The sequence below is a fragment of the Globicephala melas genome, chromosome 8 (assembly GCF_963455315.2).
Source record: "Globicephala melas chromosome 8, mGloMel1.2, whole genome shotgun sequence".
NCBI lineage: Eukaryota > Metazoa > Chordata > Mammalia > Artiodactyla > Delphinidae > Globicephala > Globicephala melas.
Window position 1 is genome coordinate 49123540 of NC_083321.1, and position 27055 is coordinate 49150594.

Below are 27055 nucleotides of genomic sequence, written 5' to 3' on the forward strand. Positions count from 1 at the left end.
CAGCGGTGAGAGGCCCGCGTACAGCAAAAAAAAAAAAAAACACAAAAAAAAACAAAAAAAAAACTGATGAGTTAGAGGGGACTTCTGGCTTGACAGTGTGAGAAGCTTCATAGAACCACTCTCCAGTGAAAGTGGCAAAAGTTATTTTTTAAAAGTAATCATTCATTATGTGACATATAACAGAAAGTTAAAGATCCTTAATATAAGAGCACCTAGAAACCAAACAAAAGATGAGCAAAAGATATAAAAATATTTTTATAAAGAAATATAAACAAACATGTATAAACTTTCAACTTCATAAGCAGTCAAAAATTAAAATGAATACCATTTTCCCATCCCTTGAAAAGGCAGCTATGAAAGGATTGGTAATAACTAGTGCTGGACATAATGAGCACTCTGTCATTGTTGGAGAAGGTATACATCCATGTAGCTTTTCAGGTGGACAATTTGTCAGTGTATATCAATACTTAAAAGGTGTCTAGCCTCTGATTTAACAGCTCTGACTGTAGGCATCCAACCTGAAGAAATCTTCACGCAAGTCCTAGGAATCACGTATAAGTAGGTGTATCGAAGCATTTTTTGAAATAACAAAAAATTTGAAACATGATTGTACATAAATGAAGAAATTGTTGAAGTAATACATACTAACTCCTACCAGGCAATACTCTGCAGCAGATGAAAAGAGCTCTATAGTGTGGACATGAAAATATTTTTAAGACATAGTGATATGAAAAACAAGGTGTACAATAATACTGAATCACACACTCCTGTTTATGTTTATATGGTTATGGACCTGTTTACATATATATGGCATGCGTGTGTCTGTGCATGCCTAGAAAAAAGTCTGTAATAATGCATATCAAGATGTTGATGGTTTCCTCTGCCCAAGGCACTAGGACTGGAAGAGGAGGAATGAAAGGGGCTTTACGTAATTTACTTCATTCTAGGTTATTTGGGTTTTTTTAATAAGCATGTTTTTACGGATGACAAATAACTTTCATTTTCACAGAAAACTTGGAAAATGCAAATATATAATCTCTGATACCGTAAAAAAAAAAAAAAGCCATCATTCAAAATCTCTAGAAATTGTCCTAGGGCATATAGCAAATGAAGAAACATTTGCTCAAGAAGATCTACTAAAACTCAGTAAGAACAGTGAGAGTCTGTAGTATTTTAATTAACACTTGCTCCCTCTCTCTCTCCCCACTGCCAAATCAGTAAGACAGAAACCCCATTCCAGACTGGTGCAGCTGAGAACACAGGGCTCCCTCATCCCCAAGCTCCCAGTTGGAAGGCTATGTCTCCTCCTTCTTCCAGTTACCTGTTGCTAAAGCTAAGTTCTAGGTGAATCCAGCAAAGAAGTGGGCCTCCCTACTTTCACCCAGCCCCCACTCATGGGGCAGGGACTTCACCTTGGATGCAGAGCCACTGAGCATACTGGGGACCTCACTGCCATTTCCCTAGCTTATAAGACAGCAATTATACTCTGGGAGAGGCAAGTCAAGAAGGCACGAGGCTACTGCCATCCCTCCACCAAGTGTTCAGCTCCTAAAATGGGGGTGTCACTCAAAGAGAAGAACGTCATCGTCCCCACCTCCAACTCCAGAACCATAGCTCAGAGTTCTTGCCTGGTAGGAGAAGCAGGCTTTAGAGAGTTTTGAACCTCTCCCCAAAGGAAATTATTTTATTTGCAACAGAATGTGAAGAAGTTTAAGACCAAGGGCTCTCTGAAAAACAGTGAAAGTTCTGGTGAAAGGCAATTGGGAGGAGAGGGGTGGATTTATTGGAGATATAGGCTGAACTGCAGGGGAAAGAATTTGCTGACTGGGAACAGAGACAGCTGGGAGGAGCCCTCCTCTTGTAAGAACAAATCTCAAACACTGATCTCAGAAACTATCCTTTCAAAGGAGCCCTAATATGAGTGGATCAGTCTGTGGAGAAAATTTATGCCCCAGGGCATTGTTGAAAACAATAGAGTAATCAGATGGCAACTAACAGAGCTTAACAGCTGAGTGGGGCCAGGAGAAGACAGAGTCAAAGACAGCCCTGCCAAAACCATTGCCATCCAAAGGTGACTGTGGGCATATCCAAAGCTGCACCCTCTGAGAAGCAACATCAGAGGCTTCACACGGTCAGGAGGTGGTGGGAACAGACCACTGAAATAATCTTTCCAGTCACCAAACAAACAAACAAGTAAATAATAACAAGCCCCAGAGGGGTTGGACCAGTAGCCAGAATTGCTCCAGTATATGATCAAAAACATCCAGTTTCTAACAATACATATATTGTTTCATATATATATATATATATATATATATATATATGGCATGCGAATTAACAGGAAAGTATGAGCCATACACCAGAGAAAAAGCAGGCAACAGAAACTGTCTGTGAGAGCAAGCAAATTTCAAATTTGACAAAAAAAGGCTCCAAAGTAGCCATTATAAATATCTTCAAAGACTAAAGGAAACCATGATTAAAGAAGTAAGGGAATGTGTGGTGACAATGTCACATCAAATAAAGAATATCAATAGACAGAAATTACAAAAAAGAACCAAAGGTATGTTGTGGAGTTGAAAAGTACAGTAACTAAGAGAGGAGCTCAACAGCAGCTCTGAACCAGCAAAAGACAGAATTAGCAAACTGGAAGATAGGCTGAAGGAGATTACACAATCCAAAAAACAGAGAGAAAAAAAGAATGAGAAAAAATGAACAGTTCCAGAGAAATGTGGAACACCATTTTGCTCATATGCGTAATGGAAGGATCAAAAGGCGAGTATGGGGAGTTCCTTGGTGGCCCAGTGGTCAGGATTCCGGGCTTTCACTGCTGTGGCCCGCGGTTCAATCCCTGGTCGGGGAACTGAGATCCCACAAGTCGTGTGGTGTGGCCAAAAAAAATTAAAAGTAAAAATAAATAAAAGGAGAGGATGAAGAGAAAGGAGCAGAAAAAATAGAGAGAGAGAGAAAGAAATAATGTCTGGGAATTTCCCAAGTTTATTGAAAAGCATTAATCTACCTATCCAGAAAGTTCAACAAACTTCAAAGAGGATAGGATAAATGCAAAGAGATCCACAGACACATCACAGAAAAAGCTAAAAGCCAAAGGCAAGGAGAAAATCTTAAAAGCAGCAAAAGAAAAATAATTCATTACACATAAAGGAAGCCAAATAAAAATAACAGCCTACTTCTCATCAAAAGCAATGGATGCGGGACTTCCCTGGTGGTGCAGTGGTTAAGAATCCTACTGCGGGGCTTCCCTGGTGGCGCAGTGGTTGAGAGTCCGCCTGCCGATGCAGGGGACATGAGTTCGTGCCCCGGTCCGGGAAGATCCCACATGCCGCGGAGCGGCTGGGCCCGTGAGCCATGGCTGCTGAGCCTGCGCGTCCGGAGCCTGTGCTCTGCGACGGGAGGGGCCACAGCAGTGGGAGGCCCGCGTACCGCAAAAAAAAAAAAAGAATCTGCCTGCCAATGCAGGGGACATGGGTTCCAGCTCTGGTCCGAGAAGATCTCACATGCCGCAGAGCAGCTAAGCCCGTGCGCCACAAATACTGAGCCTGCGCTCTAGAGCCCGTGCTCCGCAATGAGAAGCCACCTCAATGAGAGGCCGGAGCACCACAACGAAGAATAACCCCTGCTCCCCGCAACTAGAGAAAGCACTAGCGCAGCAACGATGACCCAGCGCAGCCAAAAATTAATTTAAAAAAAAAAAGTGAAGGCAAAATAAACACTGAAAAAATTCATTGCTAGCTGACACACCTGATATTGATAAAAAGCACTAAAGGACATTTTTAAGGTTAGTAAGGGACCCCAGATAGTAATTTGAATCCATGTAAAAAAATAAATCTGTTCCTTTTTAAATAAATGCATTCATTCACTTAACAATATTTATAGAGTACCAACACTGAGCACTATTCTAGGTACCAGGGATTTAGCAGTGAACAAAACAGATCCCCTGCCCTTATGGATTAAATGATAGAATCCAGAAGGTGATTAAGTCCTTAAAAATAAAAAAAAAACCCAAAATAGCAAACAAAAAAAAAGAAGTGATGTGTAATGAGGATGTAGGTGCCAGAAATGCAGTAGGCTTGCAGATTTCATTATTACATAGGGTAGTCTGGGAAAGGTCTCATCGATAAGGAGAAGTATGAGAAAAGACAAAATATTGGGAAACATGAGGGAGTTATCAAAGTGGATATCTGGGGGAAGAATATTCCAGACAGAGGTAAGAGCTAGAACAAAGGCCCTAAAACAGGAAAAACAAGGAGTGTTTGAGAAACAGCATGGAGTGTGGCTGAAGTGAAAGACCAAAGGAGATAGATGAAGAGGAGGAGATCCTAATGATAAGTGGAAGCCAGGTCACATAGGACCTTACTGACTCTTTTTTTTTTTTTTCGGCTGTGTTGGGTCTTCATTGCTGTGCGCGAGCTTTCTCTAGTTGCAGCGAGCAGGGACTACTCTTCGTTGAGGTGCACGGGCTTCTCGCGGTGGCTTCTCTTGCTGCGGAGCACGGGCTCTAGGCGCATGGGCTTCAGTAGTTGCAGCATGCAGGCTCAGTAGTTGTGGCTCACGGGCTCTAGAACACAGGCTCAGTAGTTGTGGCGCACGGGCTTAGTTGCTCCGCGGCATGTGGGATCTTCCCGGACCAGGGATCGAACCTGTGTCCCCCGCATTGGCAGGCAGATTCTCAACCACTGCGCCACTAGGGAAGCCCTGGACCTTGCTGACTCTTGTGTTAACTTTGGCTTTCACACTAAATGAGAAATGAAGCTAAAACAGGGTTTTGAGTAGAGGAGTGAAATGATCTGGTTTACATCTTTTAAAGCTCTCTGGTTGCTACACTGAGAATAGACTGTAGACATGGTGATCTGTTATGAGGCTGTTGAGTCTCAGTACCTACAGTGGAGTAGGGGTGCGAAATGATTAAATTTTGGACATATTTTGAAGGTAGAACCCACTGGATTTACCAATGGATATGGGGATGAGAGGAATTATGGATGATTCAGAGTATTTTTTGGTCCAGGCAATGGAAATAATGGAGTTGTCTTCAACTGAGATGACAAAGGCTGTAGGAAGAGAAGGTGTTGGATGAGGTGACATTTAGAACCCAGTTTGGGTCATGGTAAGTTTCAGATCCCTTTCAAATTCTTAGAAGGGGACTTTGGGAGTTTGGGATGGACATGTATACACTGCTGTACTTAAAATAGGTAACCAACAAGGACCTACTGTATAGCCCAGGGGACGCTGCTCAGTATTATACAGCACCTTAATGGGAAAAGAATTTGAAAAAGAATAGATACATGTATATGTATAACTGAATCACTTTGCTGTATACCTGAAACTAACACAACATTGTTAATCAACTATGCTCCAATATAAAATAATTTTTTTTAATTTCTCAAAACAAGATATACAAATGATCAATAGGCACATGAAAAGATGTTTGGCAAAATTAATCACCAGGGAAATGCAAATCAAAACCATAATGAGATATTATTTCACATCCACTAGGATAGCGATAATTTAAAAAATCAGATAATAACAAGTGTTAGGATATGGAGAAATTAGAACCCATGCTCTGCTGACATGAATGTAAAATGGTTCAGCCACTTTGGAAAACAGTCTGGCAGTTCCTCAAAGGGTAAACATAGTCAACATATGACCCAGCAATTCCACTCCTAAGTATATACCCAAGAGAAATAAAAACATCTGTCCACTGGGAATCCCCTGACGGTCCAGTGGTTAGGACTCCGAGCTTTCACTGCCGTGGCCCGGGTTCAATCCCTGGTTGGGAAACTAAGATCCCACAAGCCATGCAGTGTGGTCAAAATAATAAGAATTTTTTTTAATTCTTTAAATAAATTAAATAAAATAAAAAATCTATCCACAAAAACCTGTACCATAGCAGCATTATTCATAACACCCAAAAGGTAGAAACAACCCAAATATCCATCAACTGATGGGTGAATAAGCAAAATGTAGTGTGTCCATACAATAGAATATTATTCAGCCATAAAAAGGAATCAAGTTCTGATACATGCTACAACATGGATGAACCTGGAAAACATTATATTAAGTGAAATAAGCCAGTCACAAAGGACCACATATTATATGATTCCAATATGAAATGTCTAGAATAAGCAAATCTTTAGAGACAGAGAGTAGATTAGGGCTAGGGGGAATAGGAGGACAGGGGGACAATAGCTAATGTGTATTAGTTTTCTCTCTGAGGTGACAAAAATTTTCTAAAACGGACTCCAGTGATGGTTGCACATATCTGTGAATACAGTAATAACCATTAAATTGTACATTAATAACCATTAAATTGTAAATGGGTACATTATATGGTATGTGAATTATATCCCAATAAAGCTATTTTTTAAAAACTGGTGGGTTTGACCAGGGCCAGGCAAACTTTTTCTGTAAAGGGCCAGACAGTAAATATTTTAGACTTGGTGAGACATACAGTCTGTTACAACTACTCGACTCAACTCTGCTCTTCTGTGAAAGTAGCCATGGACAAGATGTAGATGAATAAGAGTGGCTCTGTGCCAATGAATCTTTACTTATGGACACTGAAATTTGAATTTCATACAGATTTCACATGTCACAAAATTCTTCTTTGGATTCTTCTCCCAGCTATTTAAAAATGTAAAAGCTATTCTTGGGAGATTGGGATTGACATATATACACTAATATGTATAAAGTAGATAAGTAATAAGAACCTGATGTATAAAAAAATAAATTAAATAAAATTCAAAAAAATTTTTTTAAAAAAATAAAAGCTATTCTTAGTTTGTGGACTCTATAAAAAACAGGAAGGGGGTCATATTTTGCTGACCCTGGACTAAATGCACCTAATCCTCCCTCCATTATGGCTTCAAGTACTAAGGAAATCTCTCTCCCTTACAATCCCCATGAACAAGAGTCAGTTTTGATTCCCCTTTCAGTTTTTCCCCCACACTCACTACCATTCCTATGCATGGCTTTCCAACACCCTGGGAAATACAAACCCAGCCAAGTACTCAACAGCAGGAAAACCTCCCGGACTCCATTTCCAAAATAGAACATCAACTTGGTAAGAGTTGAGGGCTCACCATGTGTTCTTTATAAATGCCACTCACCTTTGGGCACTGAGTGGATAGAGGAAAAGGCTTGGGAACAGAGAATATAAGAGAGTAAGGCAAACTCATGCCTCCTCTTTAAGAACCTTCTGGCTCCTAATCAACTCTAAGAGGGAGAATTTAGGCTTATGTGTCAATGAGCAATATAAAAAAAAATCCTTAAGAGCAGAATCTCATTTTAGAGCATGATGGTACCACAAGAGAAGGTAGAAGGGATGAGTGAAGACATGAAGCCTCTATTAAGAGGCATTTGTTCATTCATTTGCCCAACCAGCATCTTCTGAGTAGTGACTATGTGGCATTGCCTATGCTGGTATCTGAGGACACAGAGATTAATCAGACATATTGAAAGCACCTGGGTGAGTCAGCTATATGGGGGAAAGTCAGTCCCTGAAGGCAAGAACCACTGTCCTATGTGGAGGAAAGGGCTACGGCTCAATCCCAAAGGCAGAGCCCAGAAACACTTTCTCCAATCCTCTCAACCCCACACTGCCTGAGACCTCACAGAATTTTCCACTCTGAACTAATCAGGGAACTTGCTCACCACCCAGAGATACCAGAAGACTTGTGAAGGGACATACAGGAAAAAACCTCACCGATACAGACTCGAATCCCATCTCTGCCACCTACTCACCACATCACTTTAAGTCTGTAAAATGCAGACTACCTCACAGTTACAGTGTGGAGACAATGAGATCATGTAAGGCACAGTCCCTCACAGTACCTGTATGTAGAAGGTGCTTCAGGAATGTTTGACTATTCTGAACCTGGGTCGCTTGGCAAGAGGGGTCACACTGTGGAAAATGATGTATCCTGAGTGAACCAGCTCTGAGTCCCAGCAGCTTCTAAGCCCCTCCTTCTCAAGATGCAGGGCTGCTAGGTGAAAGAGGGCCTGGTTCTTACCCGATCATGCCATGCTGCTGAGGTGCATGCCTACCTGACCTACCCCCGGGAGGGCCTGAGGCTGCTGGGCACTGAGGGCAGAAGAGGACAAGCTGCGTACCAACTGCTACTATTGAAATGTTCATACAGCGTTATGGTTTACAAAGGCTTCTTTACATCCATTATCTTATTTGAGCCTTTCACCAGCCATCAAAGGGATGTATTACCGGTATCGCTATCTTGTAGATGAAGAAACTATTCTCTAGACATCTCCCTACTTGATGTCTCCCAAACTTGCTCTTTTCTTTTTTTGCCTCCTGCCTTTACTCATAAAGTTCATCTTTCCTGGAATGCTCCTCCTTCTTTCTTCATTGGTAAACCCTGCTCCCCTTTGAAAACCAAGTTCCAGTTTGATCTGCTTGGCAAGGCCTGCTCCTGACGTACCTTCAGTCAGAATTAGAGGCATCTCTGTTTAAAATCCTTCTAGCTCATCATCTTTGGGATAAAATCCAAGTTTCTCAGGATGGCAAGAATCTGGCTTATGCCTGCCTCTCCAACCTCATCTCCAACCTCTCCCTCCCTGCCCCACCATTACCTTCTATGCTCAAAGTAAAACAACCACTGATTCACAGATCCCAAAAGGACATCATACTCATTCCTCCACTTGCTATACCTTTCTCTTCTCAAGGCTAACTCCTATTCATCTCAGGCATCACCTCTTCTGTGTCGTCTTTCCTGGCACCCTAGGATGGGTTAAATTCCCTCTTCTGTACTTACAGAGCATGCAGTGCTCATCTCTGGTCACAATACCTGTTAGGATTGAACACGTGTGTCTTTTTGCCTCACTAATACGTGAGCTCTCTGCAGGTAGAAAATCTGTCTTCCTTATTAGTCTTTGCATACCCAACATCCAGCACAGACCAGACACTAAATATGTTTAGAGAAGGAAGACAGAAATAAGGGGATGGGGAACACGAGGACAAATAAGGGGTGGTGGTGGTCATGGATCCTCAAGTGAATCAGACATTGCATTGGAAACCAATTGTTTCTAATGCCATTAAGTACACTGAATGTGATGCACATGCAGATACAGATATGCACTGAGAGACTGGCATAAATATAGATACATACAGACAAACAAACACAAACACCAGTTATGTCTGAAGACAAGCAGGACCTTGGGAGCCAGTGGCTGATTCCTCCTTAGACAGGAAGATCCAGAAGCTTACTTAATACCTGAAGTTGATCTTTTCTCTCTCTGCTGGCTTGACCATTTCTGGCCGTAGATGACCCTTGCATTCTGCCTACCACTTTGTAGGGCCCAGATCCTGCCTAGACTAACAGCAGCTTTGGACTCCTGATCATACTTCCTGGCTCTGTTTTTGCCCCCAGGTCCTGCACACCGTACTGCACTGTAACCTTTCGCTCCTAATCTTCTCCTTGATCTCTGACCTGGCTCATGGGCCTTCTCTCAGCTCCTACCTCCTTGGCTCAGTGTTCCTCCCCTCCTCTACTTCTTATGCACACAGACACATCTAAATACAGAAAGGCACAAAATGATGTATACACACCCACAAAGAAACAAACACAAAGGCACATATAGACATATACACATATATGGACACACACACAGAAGCCTTACAAGTACAACTAATCCCTGCCATTAACAGGATTGCCATCCAGAATAGACAAAGCAGACTCACCAACAAAGATGGGAGGAAGGAAAACAACAGTCTGCTTAGTGAGAAAGAATTTCCCTATCTGTCAAAGCAAACCACCGTCTGGGTTTTCCTGGAAACATGAGTGGAACCATCTGGGGGAGCTGCTGCTTCACCCTGTATCTGGCTAAGGCACTAGGACAGATTGCAAACGACGCTTACTCCCTCTGATGTGTAGCTCAGTTTGTCTAGCAACCAGTACCCCTCCCTGAGTGCTGGCTGACAATGTGTCTTCTGCTACACCAGCACATGTTAGATTACCTCACCCCTATTCCTCTTGAAACTCCCACAGTCTCCTGTGCACACCACCATTACAGCCCTGAAGATGTGCTGTTGTCATTGCCAGTTTACATACCCGCCTCTCTCACTAGCCTAAGGGCTTATGAATGGCAAAGAGTGTCTTATTTTCATCTCTATTCTATTCTACAGATGAGGAAAGTGAGCCTCCGAATTACTTGGCCTTATAGCTAGTACGCTGCCGAGCTTGCATCTGAACTCAGGTCAGACTCCACAGCTCATGCTTAGACTTTTAAAAGTCAATTTCCAGATACTTTATTCTAAGAAACTCACAAAATGCCAGGAAGCCCTCCTAGAAGTTAGGGCTGAATGCCTGAGGAAGGCCACAGAGCTTGGACTCACTGGGGTTGTAGCCTGGAAGCTGACTATGAGGTACCCCTGGTGAGTGAATGCTACAGCCATCCATAATTAAGTATTTACAAGGAAAAATGGGGATAGGTCATTCCCTAGCCTAAAGAGCACGTGTTATCTGAAGGATGATCTCTCATGGTATCAGTCATCTCTGTTCTGTCCAAAGGGTCTGAGCAGACTTCAATCTGTGCTTTGTCTGAATTAAGGGCAGGCGGTCAGAATGTTCCACAAGGCAGGAGATAGGATGGTGACTGCACCAGGAGATAGGCAGGGAGCTAGAAGGCAAAAAAGCAGCAAAGTGCCTCCAAACTGTAACAGTCCTTTAGGTCAAAGAAGAGTTATTGCAGCAGCAGAAATGTATACATCGAAACCCATGCTGAGGTTATTTGAATAATTGTGTGCAAGTTTTTTCTGCCCTACTTTTCATATAGTAAACTTAAAAAAGCAAAACAAAACAAAACAAAAAAAACCTCTAGGCTGTCAAAGCTGTTCAAAGAGGAAACAAGGAAAATCTATGTTCAGGGACCAAGGGGAGAACTCTGCTTCTGAGGGGCCAGCATGGTAGCAGTACTAGATATCAGAGGAAGGCCCTGAGCACAAGGCAAACCCAGGAAAAATAAAACTGGGGCCAATTAGCCAGCTGCGTTTGATATCTCCTGTCATGGAGCTCCATATGATAAGGGTCAAGAATTGGATTCAGGTTCCTGGTGTGTGGGTGAGAGAGAATTACCACCTGGCTCTCCCTTAGCTTCCCCAGAAGTGACAACTATAAAAAAAGAGAAAGAAGGGAGGGAGGAAGGGAGGAGGGGAGGGAGGGAGGAGAAAGAAATTCTCCCAAAGGCTGTTCAGTCTGGTGTCCTCAAAAGCGATCTACACCTGCCCAGAAACAGAGGGAACCTAGCTGTCAGCTAGCTAACCAGGGATCTCTGCTTCCAGAAATCATGGTAATTCAGACTTAGAAGCACCTCTTCATATCTGTCAAAGTAAGGAGTGGGGGAAAGGGAGATAGAAGTCAACATGGTTTTCAATGTGTTTTCTACAGAGCACTAGGGATTCTTATGGATTGGGCTACAGAAAGGCAAGTGGAAGGTGATCACTACTCCAACCAATGTAGTGACACTTTTATTTTTTTAACATCTTCATTGAGATATAATGCACATACCATCTTAGTGTACAGCTCAAGGGTTTTTAGCATAATTACAGAGGTGTACAATCACCACAAGTCTGAAACATTTTCATCAGCCTGAGGCAGATGTGTGTTGCAATAACCCCAAAAAATGGATAACTGTGAGCTAATTCAGTCTCAGTTTCCTTACCAGTTATATGGAAAAATCACTATGTACCCCACAGTAGACGTTTCTTGTAAAGATGACATGAGCGATTGTATGTAGAAGCACCCAGCACAGGCCTAGCACATTACAGGCGGGTAGGAGTAGAAGAAGTAGTAAGTAATACTACTACTGGGAACTAAGCCACAGGCTGGGGACTCTCTATGCACAAGTTCATTTCATCTGTGCCATAACCTTTCAAGGTAAGGATTACTGTCCCCATTTGACAGTGAGGAAACGAAGCTCACAGAGTTTAACAAACTTCCCAAGGTCATACAACTATTAACTGTACACCTAAAACCCTCGTCTTTCTTGCTCCAATGCCTCTGCATGCCTTTGCTCAGTCACACAGCCTTTCAGCAGTCTCAGCAGCGTCTTTTCCTTTCTTCAACACCCCTCTTGTATGTTCTTCTCTGTCTTTCCTAACATTTTAACTATAGTGATTTCACCTCCATCCAGATTCTGTATATGATTCATAGCACAGGGCAGAGGGATAGGGAAGCGGTCACAGAGGAGGTCAGACACACACATCATACACAAACGCCTGGAGCCCAGACCCTAGCAACTTCTAGAAACAGCCCACCATTGACTCAGCTGCTATCCTGGCCAGGAACTCACAAGTCAAAAGCACCCTGTCCCCCATACCATTGACCAGCCAACTCTATACTCTTGCTCTGCCCTAGTGAAACAATTTAAGGAGCACACACAGATAAGATAGAATCTTTGCTTTCAAATTCAAAAAAATGTAACTCATCACCTTTGTGTGCAAGGCCCTGCAACAAGCACTGTGGGAGAAGCAGTGATGCATGAGACCTGGTTCCTGCTCCTGGGAGGCATTCACAGTCTGGTAGGACAGACAAGGATGCACCCAACTAATTACAATATGGAGCAAAGCAATATGCCAGATGCAGGCTTCATGCCAAGTACTCTGGAGCATGGGAGAGGAAGGATTACTTCCCACTGTAGGGGAACAAACAAGATTTCTTGGAGGCAACATTTAATCTAGGGCCAGTAGTTCTCAACCAGGAGCAATTCTATTCCCCAGGGCAACTGACAAGTGGCAATAAAAAAAGTTTGGTTGTCACAACTTGGGTGGTGTGGGGCGTGGGGTGGCTGCTCTTAGCCTCTAGTGTAGAAAGGCTAGGGATGGTGCTAAACATCCTACAATCTGGCCCAAAACGTCAGCAGTGCTGAGGCTGAGAAACCCTGATTAGGCCTTGGAGGACAAGTAGAATTTTTACAGGCAAAAGTGGGAAACAGAGCGATGCCAGGATGAGGGTTTATCTGGAGCAAAGGCACAGTGATGAGAGATTAAGAGCATGTTTGAGATGGCTGCAGCATAGAGTGAGGGAATGCAGGGTATAAGAAGAACTAGTCAGGCGAGCTAAAGTCAGACTGCAGGAACCCTGGCGGGCAGGTCAGAGTTTAGATTAGTTTAGTAAGTGAAGGTAAGCCATTCCTACAATTTCATCATCTCTAAAACAGAGTTAATAACACCGAGTTCACAGAGTGGTTGAGAAGTAAATGAAACCGCATATATACTCAGCTGGCACAGGACTTATTACATGGTAGGAATGTTACTTTTCCACCGCACTCCCTTTACAAGGTAGGACTAACGATCAGAGTCGTGCTTTAGCAATTCCAGTATTAGTGCAAAAAGACAAACTTATAGGCAACAATACAATCAAAATCATTGGGGTACAAAGCAAGACATTCTAAGTGCTAAACGAGTGATATAGACTGTGCTGCAGGAGTTAGTACTGAGATGAGAGAGATCAGTGGGGGAAGAAAGCCAGGCAAGGTTCATGAAAAGTGAAGCTGGGGCATTCCAGAGGACACCTAAGACCAATACACACAGAGCCAGGGGTTGGAGGGAGGGATATAAAAAGTTAATTCCCAGAAAGGAGAACTATCTGAGCAAAGAAAGGCACCTGGAATAAACATGGAATGACTATGACCCAAAGAAGGACAAGAGTCAGATCAGAGTGGTAGGAGGTATGTCTAGAGAGACTTACAGGCTAAGGCCGGGGAATTCCCTGGTGGTCCAGTGGTTAGGACTTGGCACTTTCACTGCCATGGCCCGGCTTCAATCCCTGGCCAGGGAACTAAGATCCCACAGGCTACACAGCATGGCCAAAGGGAAAAAAAAAAAAAAAAGGTTAAGGCCAGATTTGAAGGGATGGCGTGCCAGGCACAGGAAGTCAGATGGAATAAGAAAAGGAAATTAAAATGTAACTTAGAAAGATCACTGGCAGCGTGTACATGTGCTGGTGAAGGAGAAATTAGAGGCAACGGAATACTGAGGGCTGTCTACAGCTATCTGGATACAAAGAAATGAAGCCACAAGCCTCAGGAGGGAATAACAATCGTTGTTAGTCATGATGATAACTTCTGAGCATAATGCAGCTACTTATCTTCGTCCAAATTAACCCACGCTGGCCACAGCACTGGCTACGTGTGAGAAGCTCTTAGGGCTCTATATACTGCCCCTCCAGCCCAATTCCTACTGGGCCTCTGGCTATTGCAAGTGGAACTGCCGGCTGCACCCCTTCGGGTTGTTTCCCCAGCCCTGATTCCACCTGGTGCCAGAGTCCATCCTTCCTCAACCCTCACAGCCTCCCAGGACCTAGCATGCTTCTTGGTGGAACAATTTTAAAAAGGTAAAAAACAAGTCAACTTTCACCATGCTAAAGTCAAGCAGATCTAATGACACTACCACAGCATGGCCTTGTTCAAAATCCTCTAGCCTTCCAGATGGGTAGGGGAAAATCAGAAGTTCTCACCTAGACCTTTTTTAAAATAAAGGCATAGGCAGGAGGCTGAGTGAGCTAACAGAGAAGTTGTGGCCCCTAGAAACATGTGACTCTGCTCTATCATGTGCCATTTCCCTTAACATCAGCTACTCGGGTGAAGACAGAACTACCTCCTGCAGGGTCCTGGCCCTAGCCGTGTCAGCCGAACTGCTGGGGGTGGCTCCCAGAGCTGAACACTGTGGTGCCCTGGGATGATGAGAGAGCTGATTTGGAATTCTTGCGATACAAGCCAGCCCTCACTATCTGTACCATCACGCTGAGGGAGGAAAAAACATGAATTTAGAACCTATCACGCGCCAGCCCTTGTGCTTGGAGCTTTGAATACATTAAATGCTTACAACAACCCTGCAAAGAGTTACCCTCCTCAAATAGCTGAATAATTGAGGCTCAGAGAGGTGAATTTATTTGCCTATATGTCATCACATAGACAGTAAGTGGCAAAGCCAGGTTTTGAACACAGGCCTATCTCTAACAAAATGTAGGTTCTTTCTGATGATAACAACAATAATAATAACAACAAAAACTAACTTTTATTGAGCCTGTTCTATATGCCAGGCATTGTACTAATTGCTTTATATGCATTATTTCATTTAATCTTCACAACAACTTCATGAGGTACCTACTATTATCACTCCGCTTTTTTTTTTTTTTAACATCTTTACTGGAGCATAATTGCTTTACAATGGTGTGTTAGTTTCTGCTGTATAACAAAGTGAGTCAGCTATATATATACATATATCCCCATATCCCCTCCCTCTTGTGTCTCCCTCCCACCCTCCCTATCCCACCCCTCTAGGTGGTCACAAAGCACTGAGCTGATCTCCCTGTGGTATGCGGCTGCTTCCCACTAGCTATCTATTTTACATTAGGTAGTGTATATATGTCCATGCCACTCTCTCACTTCTTCCCAGCTTACCCTTCCCCCTCCCACTGTCCTCAAGTCCATTCTCTATGTCTGCATCTTTATTCCTGTCCTGCCCCTAGGTTCTTCAGAACCATGTTTTGTTTTTTTTTTTAGATTCCATATATATGTGTTAGCATACGGTATTTGTTTTTCTCTTTCTGACTTACTTCACTCTGTATGACAGACTCTAGGTCCATCAACCTCACTAAAAATAACTCAATTTCGTCTCTTTTTATGGCTGAGTAATATTCCACTATATATATGTAACACATCTTCTTTATCCATTCATCTGTCAGTGGACACTTAGGTTGGTTGCAGGTCCTGGCTATCATAAATAGTGCTGCAATGAACATTGTGGTACATGACTCTTTTTGAATTATGGTTTTCTCAGGGTATATGCCCAGTAGTGGGATCACTGGGTCGTATGGTAGTTCTATTTTTAGTTTTTTAAGGAACCTCCATACTGCTCTCCATAGTGGCTGTATCAATTTACATTCCCACCAACAGTGCAAGAGGGTTCCCTTTTCTCCACACCCTCTCCAGCATTTATTGTTTGTAGATTTTTTGATGATGGTCATTCTGACCGGTGTGAGGTGATACCTCATTGTAGTTTTGATTTGCATTTCTCTAATGATTAGTGATGTTGAGCATCCTTTCATGTGTTTCTTGGCAATCTGTATATCTTCTTTGGAGAAATATCTATCTCGGCCTTCTGCCCATTTTTGGATTGGGTTGTTCGTTTTTTTGATATTAAGCTGCATGAGCTGCTTGTATATTTTGGAGATTAACCCTTTGTCAGTTGCTTCGTTTACAAATATTTTCTCCCATTCTGAGGGTTGTCTTTTCATCTTGTTTATGGTTTCCTTTGCTGTGCAAAAGATGTTAAGTTTCATTAGGTCCCATTTATTTATTTTTGTTTTTATTTCCCTTTCTCTAGGAGGTGGGTTAAAATGGATCTTGCTGTGATTTATGTCATAGAGTGTTCTGCCTATGTTTTCCTCTAAGAGTTTGATAGTGTCTGGCCTTACATTTAGGTCTTTAATCCATTTTGAGTTTATTTTTGTGTATGGTGTTAGGGAGTGTTCTAATTTCATTCTTTTACATGTAGCTGTCCAGTTTTCCCAGCACCTCTTACTGAAGAGGCTGTCTTTTCTCCATTGTATATTCTTGCCTCCTTAATCAAAAATAAGTTGACCATATGTGTGTGGGTTTATCTCTGGGCTTTCTATCCTGTTCCATTGATCTATATTTCTGTTTTTGTGCCAGTACCATACTGTCTTGATGACTGTAGCTTTGTACTATAGTCTGAAGTATAGTATATATAGAAGTATGTACTATAGTCTCATTCCTCCAGCCCCATTTTTCGTTCTCAAGATTGCTTTGGCTATTCGGGGTCTTTTGTGTTTCCATACAAATTGTGAAATTTTTTGTTCTAGTTCTGTGAAAAATGCCAGTGGTAGTTTGACAGGGATTGCGTTGAATCTGTAGATTGCTTTGGGTAGTAGAGTCATTTTCACAATGTTGATTCTTCCAATCCAAGAACATGGTATAGCTCTCCATCTGTTTGTATCATCTTTAATTTCTTTCATCAGTGTCACACAGTTTTCTGCATACAGGTCTTTTGTCTCCTTAGGTAGGTTTATTCCTAGGTATTTTATTCTTTTTGTTGCAACGGTAAATGGGTATCACTCAACTTCTAATGAGGAAACTGAGGCTTAAAGAGATTAAGTAACTTCTCAAAGTTTCCACAGCTGGTAAAGGGAAAGCCAGGTTTAAACCTGGGTCTGTGTGACTCTGCAGCACAAGCTTTTAACCCTGTGCTATTCTACACCAGACACCACAGACACTAACAGAAGGTTAAGTATATTTTGCAGCTTTCCAGGCTCATACTAACGTACCCATCTCCACCCCGCAAAATGTGTGATCTCACCCTTGCATAAGACTCCCATCTCAGCCTGACGACATGCTTGCTACAGTGATATTGGTCAGTCATTCCACACATGAACATTAAAATACAATTGTCAGGGACTTCCCTGGTGGCGCAGTGGTTAAGAATCTGCCTGCCAGCGCAGGGTACACAGGTTCGAGCCCTGGTCCGGGAAGATCCCACATGCCACGGAGCAGCTAAGTCCATATGTCACAACTACTGAGCCTGCACTCGAGAGCCCATGAGCCACAACTACTGAAGCCCGTGTGCTGAGAGCCTGTGCTCTGCAACAAGAGAAGCCACCACAGTGAGAAGCCCGCACACCACAACGAAGAGTAGCCCCTGCTCGCCACAACTAGAGAAAGCCCGCGTGCAGCAATGAAAACCCAATGCAGCCAAAAATAAATAAATAAATTATATATATATATATATATATATATATATATACACACAATCGTCAGATGTAGGTAGCTTTCCTGGAAATATAGAGGAAACAGAAAGGTGGCAATAAGTAGCGTTCACTGAGCCTGAATTGTGTGTCAATGCTATGCTGGGAACATTTTTCTTACTTAACATATGATGAAATTAACTGTGGTGGAGGGCACAGGGGGAATCTGGTCCTATGAGTTTTAGTACCTATGTAGATTCTTATAACTGCCCCACAATCCAGACATGGGACAGTTCCATTACCAAAAAAAAACTCCCTCATGCTGCCCCTTTGTAATCAAACCCTCCCCACACCCCTAACCCCTGGTAACCACTGATCTGGCCTCCATCCCTATAGATTTGCCTTTCTTAGAATGTCATTAGATGTTATCATATAGTATGTAACTATCTGAGATGGTTTCCTTCACTCAGAGTAATGCCTTTGAGATTCATCTATGCTGTGTACATCAATAGTTCATTCCTCTTATTGCTGAGTAGTTTTCCATAGTTTGTTTTATCCATTCACACACTGAAGGACATCTGATTTGTGTCCAGTTTTTGGTGATAATGAGTAAAGCTGCTATAAACATTTGTGTACAGGTTTTAATACAAATATAAATTTTCTTTTATCTATCGGGGTAAATACCTAGAAGTAGGACTGCTGAGATATGTATTAAATTGTGTTCAGCTTTATAAGAAACTCTGTAAGAGTTCTAGTGGCTCTTCCTCCTCACATGGTACTTGGTTTTGACTACTTTCTAATTTTACCCATCCAAATAGGTGTATAGTGATATCTCATTGTGGGTTGGTTTTTTTTTTTCTTTTTCTTTTTTTTTTTTTTTTTTGGCTGCACCGGGTCTTAGTTGTGGCATGCAAACTTTTAGTTGAGGCATGCATGAGGGGTCTAGTTCCCCAGCCAGGGATCGAACCCAGGCCCCCTGCATTGGGAGCACAGAGTCTTACCCACTGGACCACCAAGGAAGTCCCTCAATGTGGTTTTAATTTGTACGTCCCTAATAGCTAATGATACTGAGCATTTTTTCATATGCTTATTTGCCATGCATATATCTTCTCTGATGAAGTGTCTGCTCAAATCTTGTCTCATTTTTTATTGAGTTGCTTGTTGTCTATTGATGAGTTTTGAGAGTTCTTTATTTGGACTGGGAACTTTTTGTTTTGTTTTGTTTTTGCAGTACATGGACCTCTCACTGTTGTGGCCTCCCCCATTGCAGAGCACAGGCTGCGGACACACAGGTTCAATGGCCATGGCTCACGGGCCCAGCCGCTCCACGGCATGTGGGATCTTCCCGGACCAGGGCACGAACCCGTGTCCCCTGCATCGGCAGGCGGACTCTCAACCACTGCGCCACCAGGGAAGCCCTGGACTGGGAACTTTTAACAGCACTTTTCTCACTTAATCCTGATAGCAACGCTGCCAAGGGTAGGAATCATTAACCACCATTTTACCCTGAGAAAACCAAAGGGAAGTCACTAAACTACTATAACCTGATCACAGTTCTGCCTAATTTCAAAGTTTACTTATCACTTAATCACCTATGACATACATATTACTAGAATGCAAGCTCTATTAAAGCACGGATCTTATCTGCTTTGTTCATCATGGAATCTATAGCCCTACAACAGTGCCTCACACATAACAGGTATTCAATAAGAATTTGTTTAATAGCTGAACAAATGTCCTTTATTTTCCATGTAGGCTCCACAGAAGACAATAAAACTGCTCTCAAACTGTCTGGTCCCGTCAAGGGGACAGTGGTTTTAGGAAGGCTCTTGTCTGCCCACCTCAGACTATCAGGACAGCCTGAAGTGCCATCCCACTGCTGCAAATCCTTTGCCCAGAGGCAGTATCCCTACCAGAGGTCTCAGTAGAACACAGGTCATGAATTCCCCCACTGCCAGGCTGGCAGAACTCCCTGTCAGCTTTGCAAGGAGGACACCAGCACCAATAGTGCCATCTTGCTCATCTGAAGGGCCCACAATCCATAGCCTCTGCTACCTAGGACAAAAGCAAGCAGAGATGACACTTGAGAAGTCAAATTGGCTTCCCCCCACACGAGCGACTGTATATTGTCTATAAAATGGCTGCTGAGTCTCAGTTTACCGAAAGTCTAATTTCATAGCTTACAGCAGAGACAGAAAGATCAGAAATGAGAATGAATCAACGAAGAGATAGAAAACTATAAAAAGAAATCACAACAATGCATACAGGAATGTAAGCACTGGGGTAACAGTGCAAGAGGCCCTGAAGACATGCTTTGAATAATCCAAAGAAAGTAACAATCTGTTCACAGTCATCTGTAAGAAGGAAAACTTACTTCAAAAATGGCTAAGATTTTTAAATATCTAGAAATGAGGTTATAGTTCAGTTATCTGAAAAACTTACCGATATGAGGCTGAATAAATGAGGGCTTAATAGAGTATCCCAGCATATTTCTCCTAGGGTCCTTGGGTAATCAGCAATTCTTTTAAGCGGGACATAAGAATCTCAGGTCCTTGATGGCCAGCACAACCAGGGTTTCATCTCTGGTGTCTCAGCATCCATAATCTGATATTCCAAGCTCTGAGCTGCCCACCCAATGGTCTAGTTAGATCATGAACTCCATCTATGTTGAGACTGACTCAAACACACACACTTTGCTACCGTGACTTTCTCTTTCAAGGAGAAAATAGCTTGTGAATGATCATGAGACCCCAGACTGGCAGGCCCCTCTGCCCACCAGAGGCCCGGACTGTAGGGAGAGCAGCTGAAGCCAAGGCAGGCAGAAGCTACACTGAAAAAGAACAGCTCACCACTGGCACAGGGAAAAGCAGGGTGACAGCTTTTGTGTTATTTTAGAACAGTTTGTGCTGATGAGCTTTTTGTTGTGGTACATTCCTCTAAAAAGAACATTTTCTTCCTCCCTCCATTGACAAAGTAATTCAGCAGAAAGTGAAAAAAGAAGGAGGAGCGGATGACAAAGATATCCAGGAATTTGTGGATCTTGGATCGTATCACCTTCTTGACTGTGGTGCCACGCATCTCCCAGTCCTGTGGTCAGGAAACCTCTAGGCCTCCCTCACCACCAGGAACATGGCTCTATTCCCAGCACAGACAAATAAAATGTGGGTCCTCTGAGGGTCAGTGACACATCTAGATGTGACCAAAAGTTCGGATACTTTCATCATGGCTGTTGGCCTTGCTTAAGAACCTACAGCTGCCAGGTTCAGCAAGTATACATATCTCAGCCCGGTTGCCTGGGCCCCCTTTCCTTGCCAGGCTTTTGCCCTGCAGTTTTCTCCCACAGTCACTCTGTGTGACCAAACCTACCCTCCACGCTTCTTACTGCCTCCACATCTTTGCTCACACTGCTTCCTGCTGTTCAGGCTGCCCCACCCCTTCCACTCTCTCCCAATTCTGTTTCCTCCAGGAAGTCTATTTTTCTCCTCTTATAAGTTCCTTAGACATTATCTAGTTCAACCTGATACAAGGATCCCCTCTGCTGACCAATCAGTGGAGTGCTGTGTTCTACTGTCCCATCTTCAGTGACAGGGAGTTCACTACCTACCTACCAAGGAAGCCTCTTCTATGACGAGATAGCGCTGTGAGGTGATTCTTTATTCCAGAAGAATATGCCTATATTTTACTTTCCCCACAGTGGTCCTGGTTCTGCCCTTAGCATAAGAGAAACAATACTGCAGTACTTAACAGCATAGGCTTTGAAATCAGATCTGTTCTCCTACCCAGCATGTCCTTGAACAAAATGCTTAACCTTTCCAAAGTTCCAGTCCTTGATGGTAATACCAACTTCCTAAGGCTATCAACAAAGTTAAAAAAGTAACTATGCAAAGAGCTTAACAATGTGCCTGGCACAGAGTAAGGATTTCACTGTTATCATCGTCATCATTTAAGTCTGATTCCTCTACTTCGATTGCATTTGAAAATAGAAATTGTATTATCTGAATCTTTTCTTTTCCAGGCTAAAGTTTCTTCACTAGACTGTAAATTATATGAGGACAGATGTATCTCTATGTAATTATGTGTATTTGCTGCCACATCCCCACGTCTAGAACAGTGCCTGGCACACATATAATAGACAGTTATAAACACTGAATTGTATTGAATGCCGTCCGTTTCAGAGTTTCCATACCCTTCATCATTCATGTCACTCCTCTCTTTCACTGTTTCAAATGTTTTTGGCAACGTGAAATCCAAAGTTGAATTCACAACTTAAAGGTGGGCTAACCAGAGGAGGAGAGACTAGATTGGCCCCTCCCTCACGATATACACCCTATTGCTACTAAAAGCTGGCATAACTTGCCAGCTTCACCCCATTGCTGGCTCAAGTGGAGCTTGAAAACAACTGAAGCTTTTCAGTCTTTTGACACATGATGACTTTGGGCTCTGGGCTCTGTGGAATTGGAGCTGCAGTCACGCCAAACGGTGAAACAATAACAGAGCTATTTCCACCTAGAGATTCCTCTCGCTCTTACTATCTGGACCACTCAACTGGATCCCAGCAACTGCAGCCTGGAATTCAGAATGATCTTTCTAGGAACCTTTGTTTCTTCCTCACAAATAGAGTATACGCTTCCAAAGGGCAAGATCTGACTGTCTTGCCTTCTCTTCCACATGCCAGCACAGGGCTGAGCACAGAGTAAGGACAGATGGATGCCCTCCTTCTACAGCAGGATTACAGCAAGGATTCAGGGAAACTGTACAGACGAGCCTCAGGGCTCCCTCTCCTCTCAAACAGCACAGCTCGGTCAGTGTTGTGCTTCTAGCCGGTAGGCAAACAGGAGCCAGTCCAGGCACACACACAGATGTTAAGGCCTGCACTCTGGCAGGCCGGCTCCTAGAGGCTGCTCTGCTGAGAATCACCTTCCCTGACAAGGATGCATTCCTAGAGGACAAGCCAATATCAAGAACACCTCTCCTCAGGGCACAGCCTGTCTAGACAGCTTCAGGGACTGTTCACACAGGAGGAGAAGAGAGCCGCACAGGGTGAGGGAGCTCACCTCATCACTTTCTTCCACATCCACGTCACCATTGGCATCATCGTCCATCAGCTTGTGGATGCTGCGGACTGCATCAAAGCTGAGCTTCTCATCCTCACTGTGGCACAGGGGCTTGTCAATCCGGCAGAACTCTGTACAGGAAAAGCAAGAGACAACATTACTGGGGGCTGCCACCCAGCTCTATTACCTACCTGTCTCACAGTCCCTGGCTTCTAGCGCCTGACTCCTCACACAGCCACTTAACAGACTATTTGTACAGTGATAAAAGTATTTCATAGTAACTGTCTTCCCTATTTAGGGTCAATGCTTTATTATCCTAATAGTTCCTTGGCAGGGAAGTCAAGCATAGGACTAGGAATACACTGGGATCTACACAAAGAACATGAATAAATAACTCACAAGGAAAAAATATACAAGTGAGAGAAAATACAAATAGCTGATGAACACAGGGAAAGGTCTTACTAGTAAAATCAAAGAAATACATATTCAAATGAAACATCATTTTTAGTCAATAAATAAAGGTGAATTAATACAATCTTTCTAGAAATAGGAAAACAGGCCATTTGTTCCAAGGCCAGAGTACTACGTAGTTTTCCTTTTTGTTCACTTTGTCACTGCCTGTACATATAATGCCAGCCACAGGCCAACTGAGGAAACCCTTCACATCTTATGCCTTCTCCAGGACAGCTACATTCAGCAAGCATGGAGGTCTGGAGTGAAACTTCCTCCACCCACCACCATACAGTCATACAGCAATAAAACCAGCACAAGAGCCTAGCCCACCCATGTCTCTTTCATGACACCTAATCCTCTCTTACGAACCTGGAAAACACCTAGCCTGATCAAGGCACATAGCAGAAAGAGCCTGGAATCTAGTCTAGTAGCTCTACTATGTGGCTCTAAGGAGGTCACTTCCCTTCTTCAGGCTTCAAGTTCACTATTTGAAAAAGATATTTTAACTAAAGTTTCTGGTATTTCTTCCAATTCCTAGAGTATAAAATTCCTCTTGCCTTTCGACCCTGATCTTTCTAGGCAAAACACTCTTCAGATCACCCCCAAAGAAGACAGAAGAAAAACCGTGACCTCCCAGATAACAGAAGCAGTCACAGAAGAGAAAGCAAGGACAGGGTGAAGAAGCTGTGGCTGTGAAGCCTTCTAGAAGTCCCTGATCAGAGACCGGAAACACTAATCCATCTAATCATTTACTTGTCTGCTGGTGAGAAACAGAGACAGGATTGGACAGGTCACCTCTCTATCGCTTGCTAGTTGCTCAAATCCTTTTCAAAATGAGGAGGGGTGTAAATATTAAATTTTTTAAGTCCCAGATGTGACTCAATAAAAATATGTTGGATATTGAAGCTCACAGATGTTAACGGATGTGCCCAAAGTCAAAGGTCGCTGAAGAGGCACAGCAAGACCCCGGGTCTGCTGACTCGCAGGCCAGCACTTCACCTGACTGCCTTTATGCCAAGGTAACTAGACAGCTTTAGTTTCATCTTCTGGAAGCCACGGATAGTAATGCTGGTAGGAAGCACACTGAAGAAATGGCTTTATAAAAGAAAAAAGTAGATAAATAGTATGCATACAAAAGAAATAAGTACCTCCATGCAATCTTATGTTCCTCTACCTTTGTCCTGGCAAGGTGGAGTGGAAAATGGAGGGTGGGGTAAAGGGGTGGTGGGTATTGAGGAAAAGAGTAGAAAATAGCCAAAAATTAAGGAATTGTTTCTCAGTTTCCTCACCAACGAGAGCTCTTGGCATGATTGCTTCATTCATGGACTCCTATCCACAAATTACCTATCCCCCAAAAATTGCAGTAAGTAACAACTAGTCCATAGATGAAGCACACAGCACTGAGATTACCACAACCAACATAACACTTTCCTTCCCTTATTCCTGTTTTTATATTACTCAAAGGCATATATAATTGCCTATAAGAGCTTTTTGATCAGCATAGGATATGCCCATTTAAACAACATTTATTGAGTACTCTTCATATATCAGGGTCTATAATCAGCACAGGGTATAAAGAGATGAATCAGACTTCATCTTTGCTCTCAAGGAGCTCAATTATAAAAGTGGGGGAGATAAGCAATTAAAACACTATGCGCTAAGTGCCATAATAGAAAGAATTGAGGTTATGCTAGGGGTCAGCAACTTCTGTAAAAAGCCAGACAGTAAACATTCAGGATTTATGGGCCATATAGTCTCTGTGGCAGCTACTGAACTATGTCATTGAGCACAAAAACAGCCACAGACAAAACATGAGTGAGAGAACTTAGCTGTGTTCCAACAAAATTTTATTTACAAAAACAGGTGGTGGGTTGGATTTGGCCCTTGGACCATACTTTGCTGACCCCTTTTCTAGAGTTCCATAGGTAGCACACCTGAAGCACATCAGATCGACAGATTTCTGACCCAAAACAAAGAAACCTAATCTTTTCATTAGCAAGTATCCACCCACAGGATGAACCTAAGTAAAGTACTTCTATTAGGCTTTTAAAAAATAATGGGAATAGTTTACCAAGCTCTAGGGACTAGGGTCTCCAGGCTGGGCACAATTGGCCTACAGCAGGTCCAAGAAATCTAGGCTTCAAGCATCAGGCTCTAGTTTGTAACCTGATCAGACAGACAGGTGACCTTTGCTGCTGGCATCATCTGGCATAGAGAAGGATTAAAGGGATTGAGGATAAGGGAGTACAAAATCTTGATGTCCCATATGGCCATAGAATCCTGTCCAGAAAAATCATGTCAGCCAAAATTCACAAATAATTCCTTCAATGAAGCATTTTCTAGGCTGTCTCTCTCTCTCCTTCCTGAGACCTTTTCTATCTTCTCTTAATACATTCCAATCTGGCAAGGTTTCCCAGACCCATCCAGAAATTACCTTAAAAGATCCACCCATTTTAGCAACACATTATTACTGCAATGAAAGAGCCCTGCACTTGGAGTCAGAACACATGTGTCAAAATCCCAGCTTCATCATTTACAACCATATGATATTCGACAAGTTGTTTAACTTCTCTGAGCCTCCAATATCTCATTTGCAAAATAAGGATAATTAACTCTGCTGCATAGGGTTTTTGTGAGAGTTAAGCAAGACCACATTTGTTAAAACACCTAGCATAGGGCCTGCATGAAGCTGACATTTAATACATTTGTAGTTTCCTTTTTTCCTCCCAGACCAGCAAGTGAACAGTTCCCATCTTTTGCTAACTTCAGCCACTTTCCCTCTAAGACCATAAAGAATCAAACACAGGCAGTACAGTCCAATCACATTGCTCAGAGGAACGTTCTAGGTGAGCTGGCAAGCAACTCTGACAATGGTCTGTCTTCCCACAGCATTTATATGTCTATCACTGGTAACATTTATCATACTGTGTTGTAGTTGTCTATTTAATTTGTCTTCCCCATAAGGGCTAGGGACTATGTACCCAGCAGCAAGAAAAAACCAGGTTCTTGGTAGATGCTCAGTAAATGTTTTCTGAATGAATAACTAAATATCAGCTCTACAATTATATATGGGATTTCTGTAGGCAGAAAAGAGAATTTTAGGTAGAGAGAATAGTACAGGACCAAGTTTTAAATTTTTTGGTCTCAGGACTCCTTTTTACACTTAAAAATTGAAAATCCCTTGGGCTTCCCTGGTGGCACAGTGATTGAGAGTCCGCCTGCTGATACAGGGGACACGGGTTCATGCCCCAGTCCAGGAAGATCCCACATGCCACGGAGTGGCTGGGCCCGTGAGCCATGGCCGCTGGGCCTGCGCGTCTGGAGCCTGTGCTCTGCAAAGGAAGAGGCCACAACAGTGAGAGGCCCACGTACCACAAAAAAAAAAAAAAAATTGAAAGTCCCAAACTGTTTGATATTTACTATATTAGAAATTAAAACATAAATTCTAATATTTAGTAATTAATTCATTTTAAAACAATAAAATCTCATATACATTAATATAAACATGTTTTAATGAAAAATAATTGTTTTCTGCAAAAAAATTCATGAGAAGAGTGGTATTGTTACACACTTTTGTAAATCTCTTTAATGTCTGACTTGATAGAAAACAGCTGTTACAGCCTCATTATATCTGTTTCCACATTCAAGGTGTTGTTTTGATTGAAGATCAAAACGTAGATATGCAGTTGGAAAATGCAGGAGTATTTTAATAACCTTTCAGATAATTGTGGTCATTCTTCTCTGATACTTCACCGAAACTCAACAAGTAGGAAGTTTATTAAAGGTTAGTTACAAGGTGAAATCTGAAACTATACAGAT

The 27055-nt window shown here is 42.6% G+C and overlaps 1 protein-coding gene across 11 annotated transcripts in view; it reads right to left on the reverse strand.

The window, feature by feature from the left end:
- The window catches only part of STIM1 (stromal interaction molecule 1), a 194120-nt gene that overhangs the window by 64349 nt on the left and 102716 nt on the right, over positions 1–27055 (reverse strand). For all 11 annotated transcript variants that reach the window (XM_060303595.1, XM_030831181.3, XM_060303599.2 and 8 more), the window contains one exon: positions 22784–22914. In XM_060303595.1, the coding sequence (XP_060159578.1) occupies positions 22784–22914 (131 nt within the window). The remainder of the gene's footprint in view (positions 1–22783; positions 22915–27055) is intronic.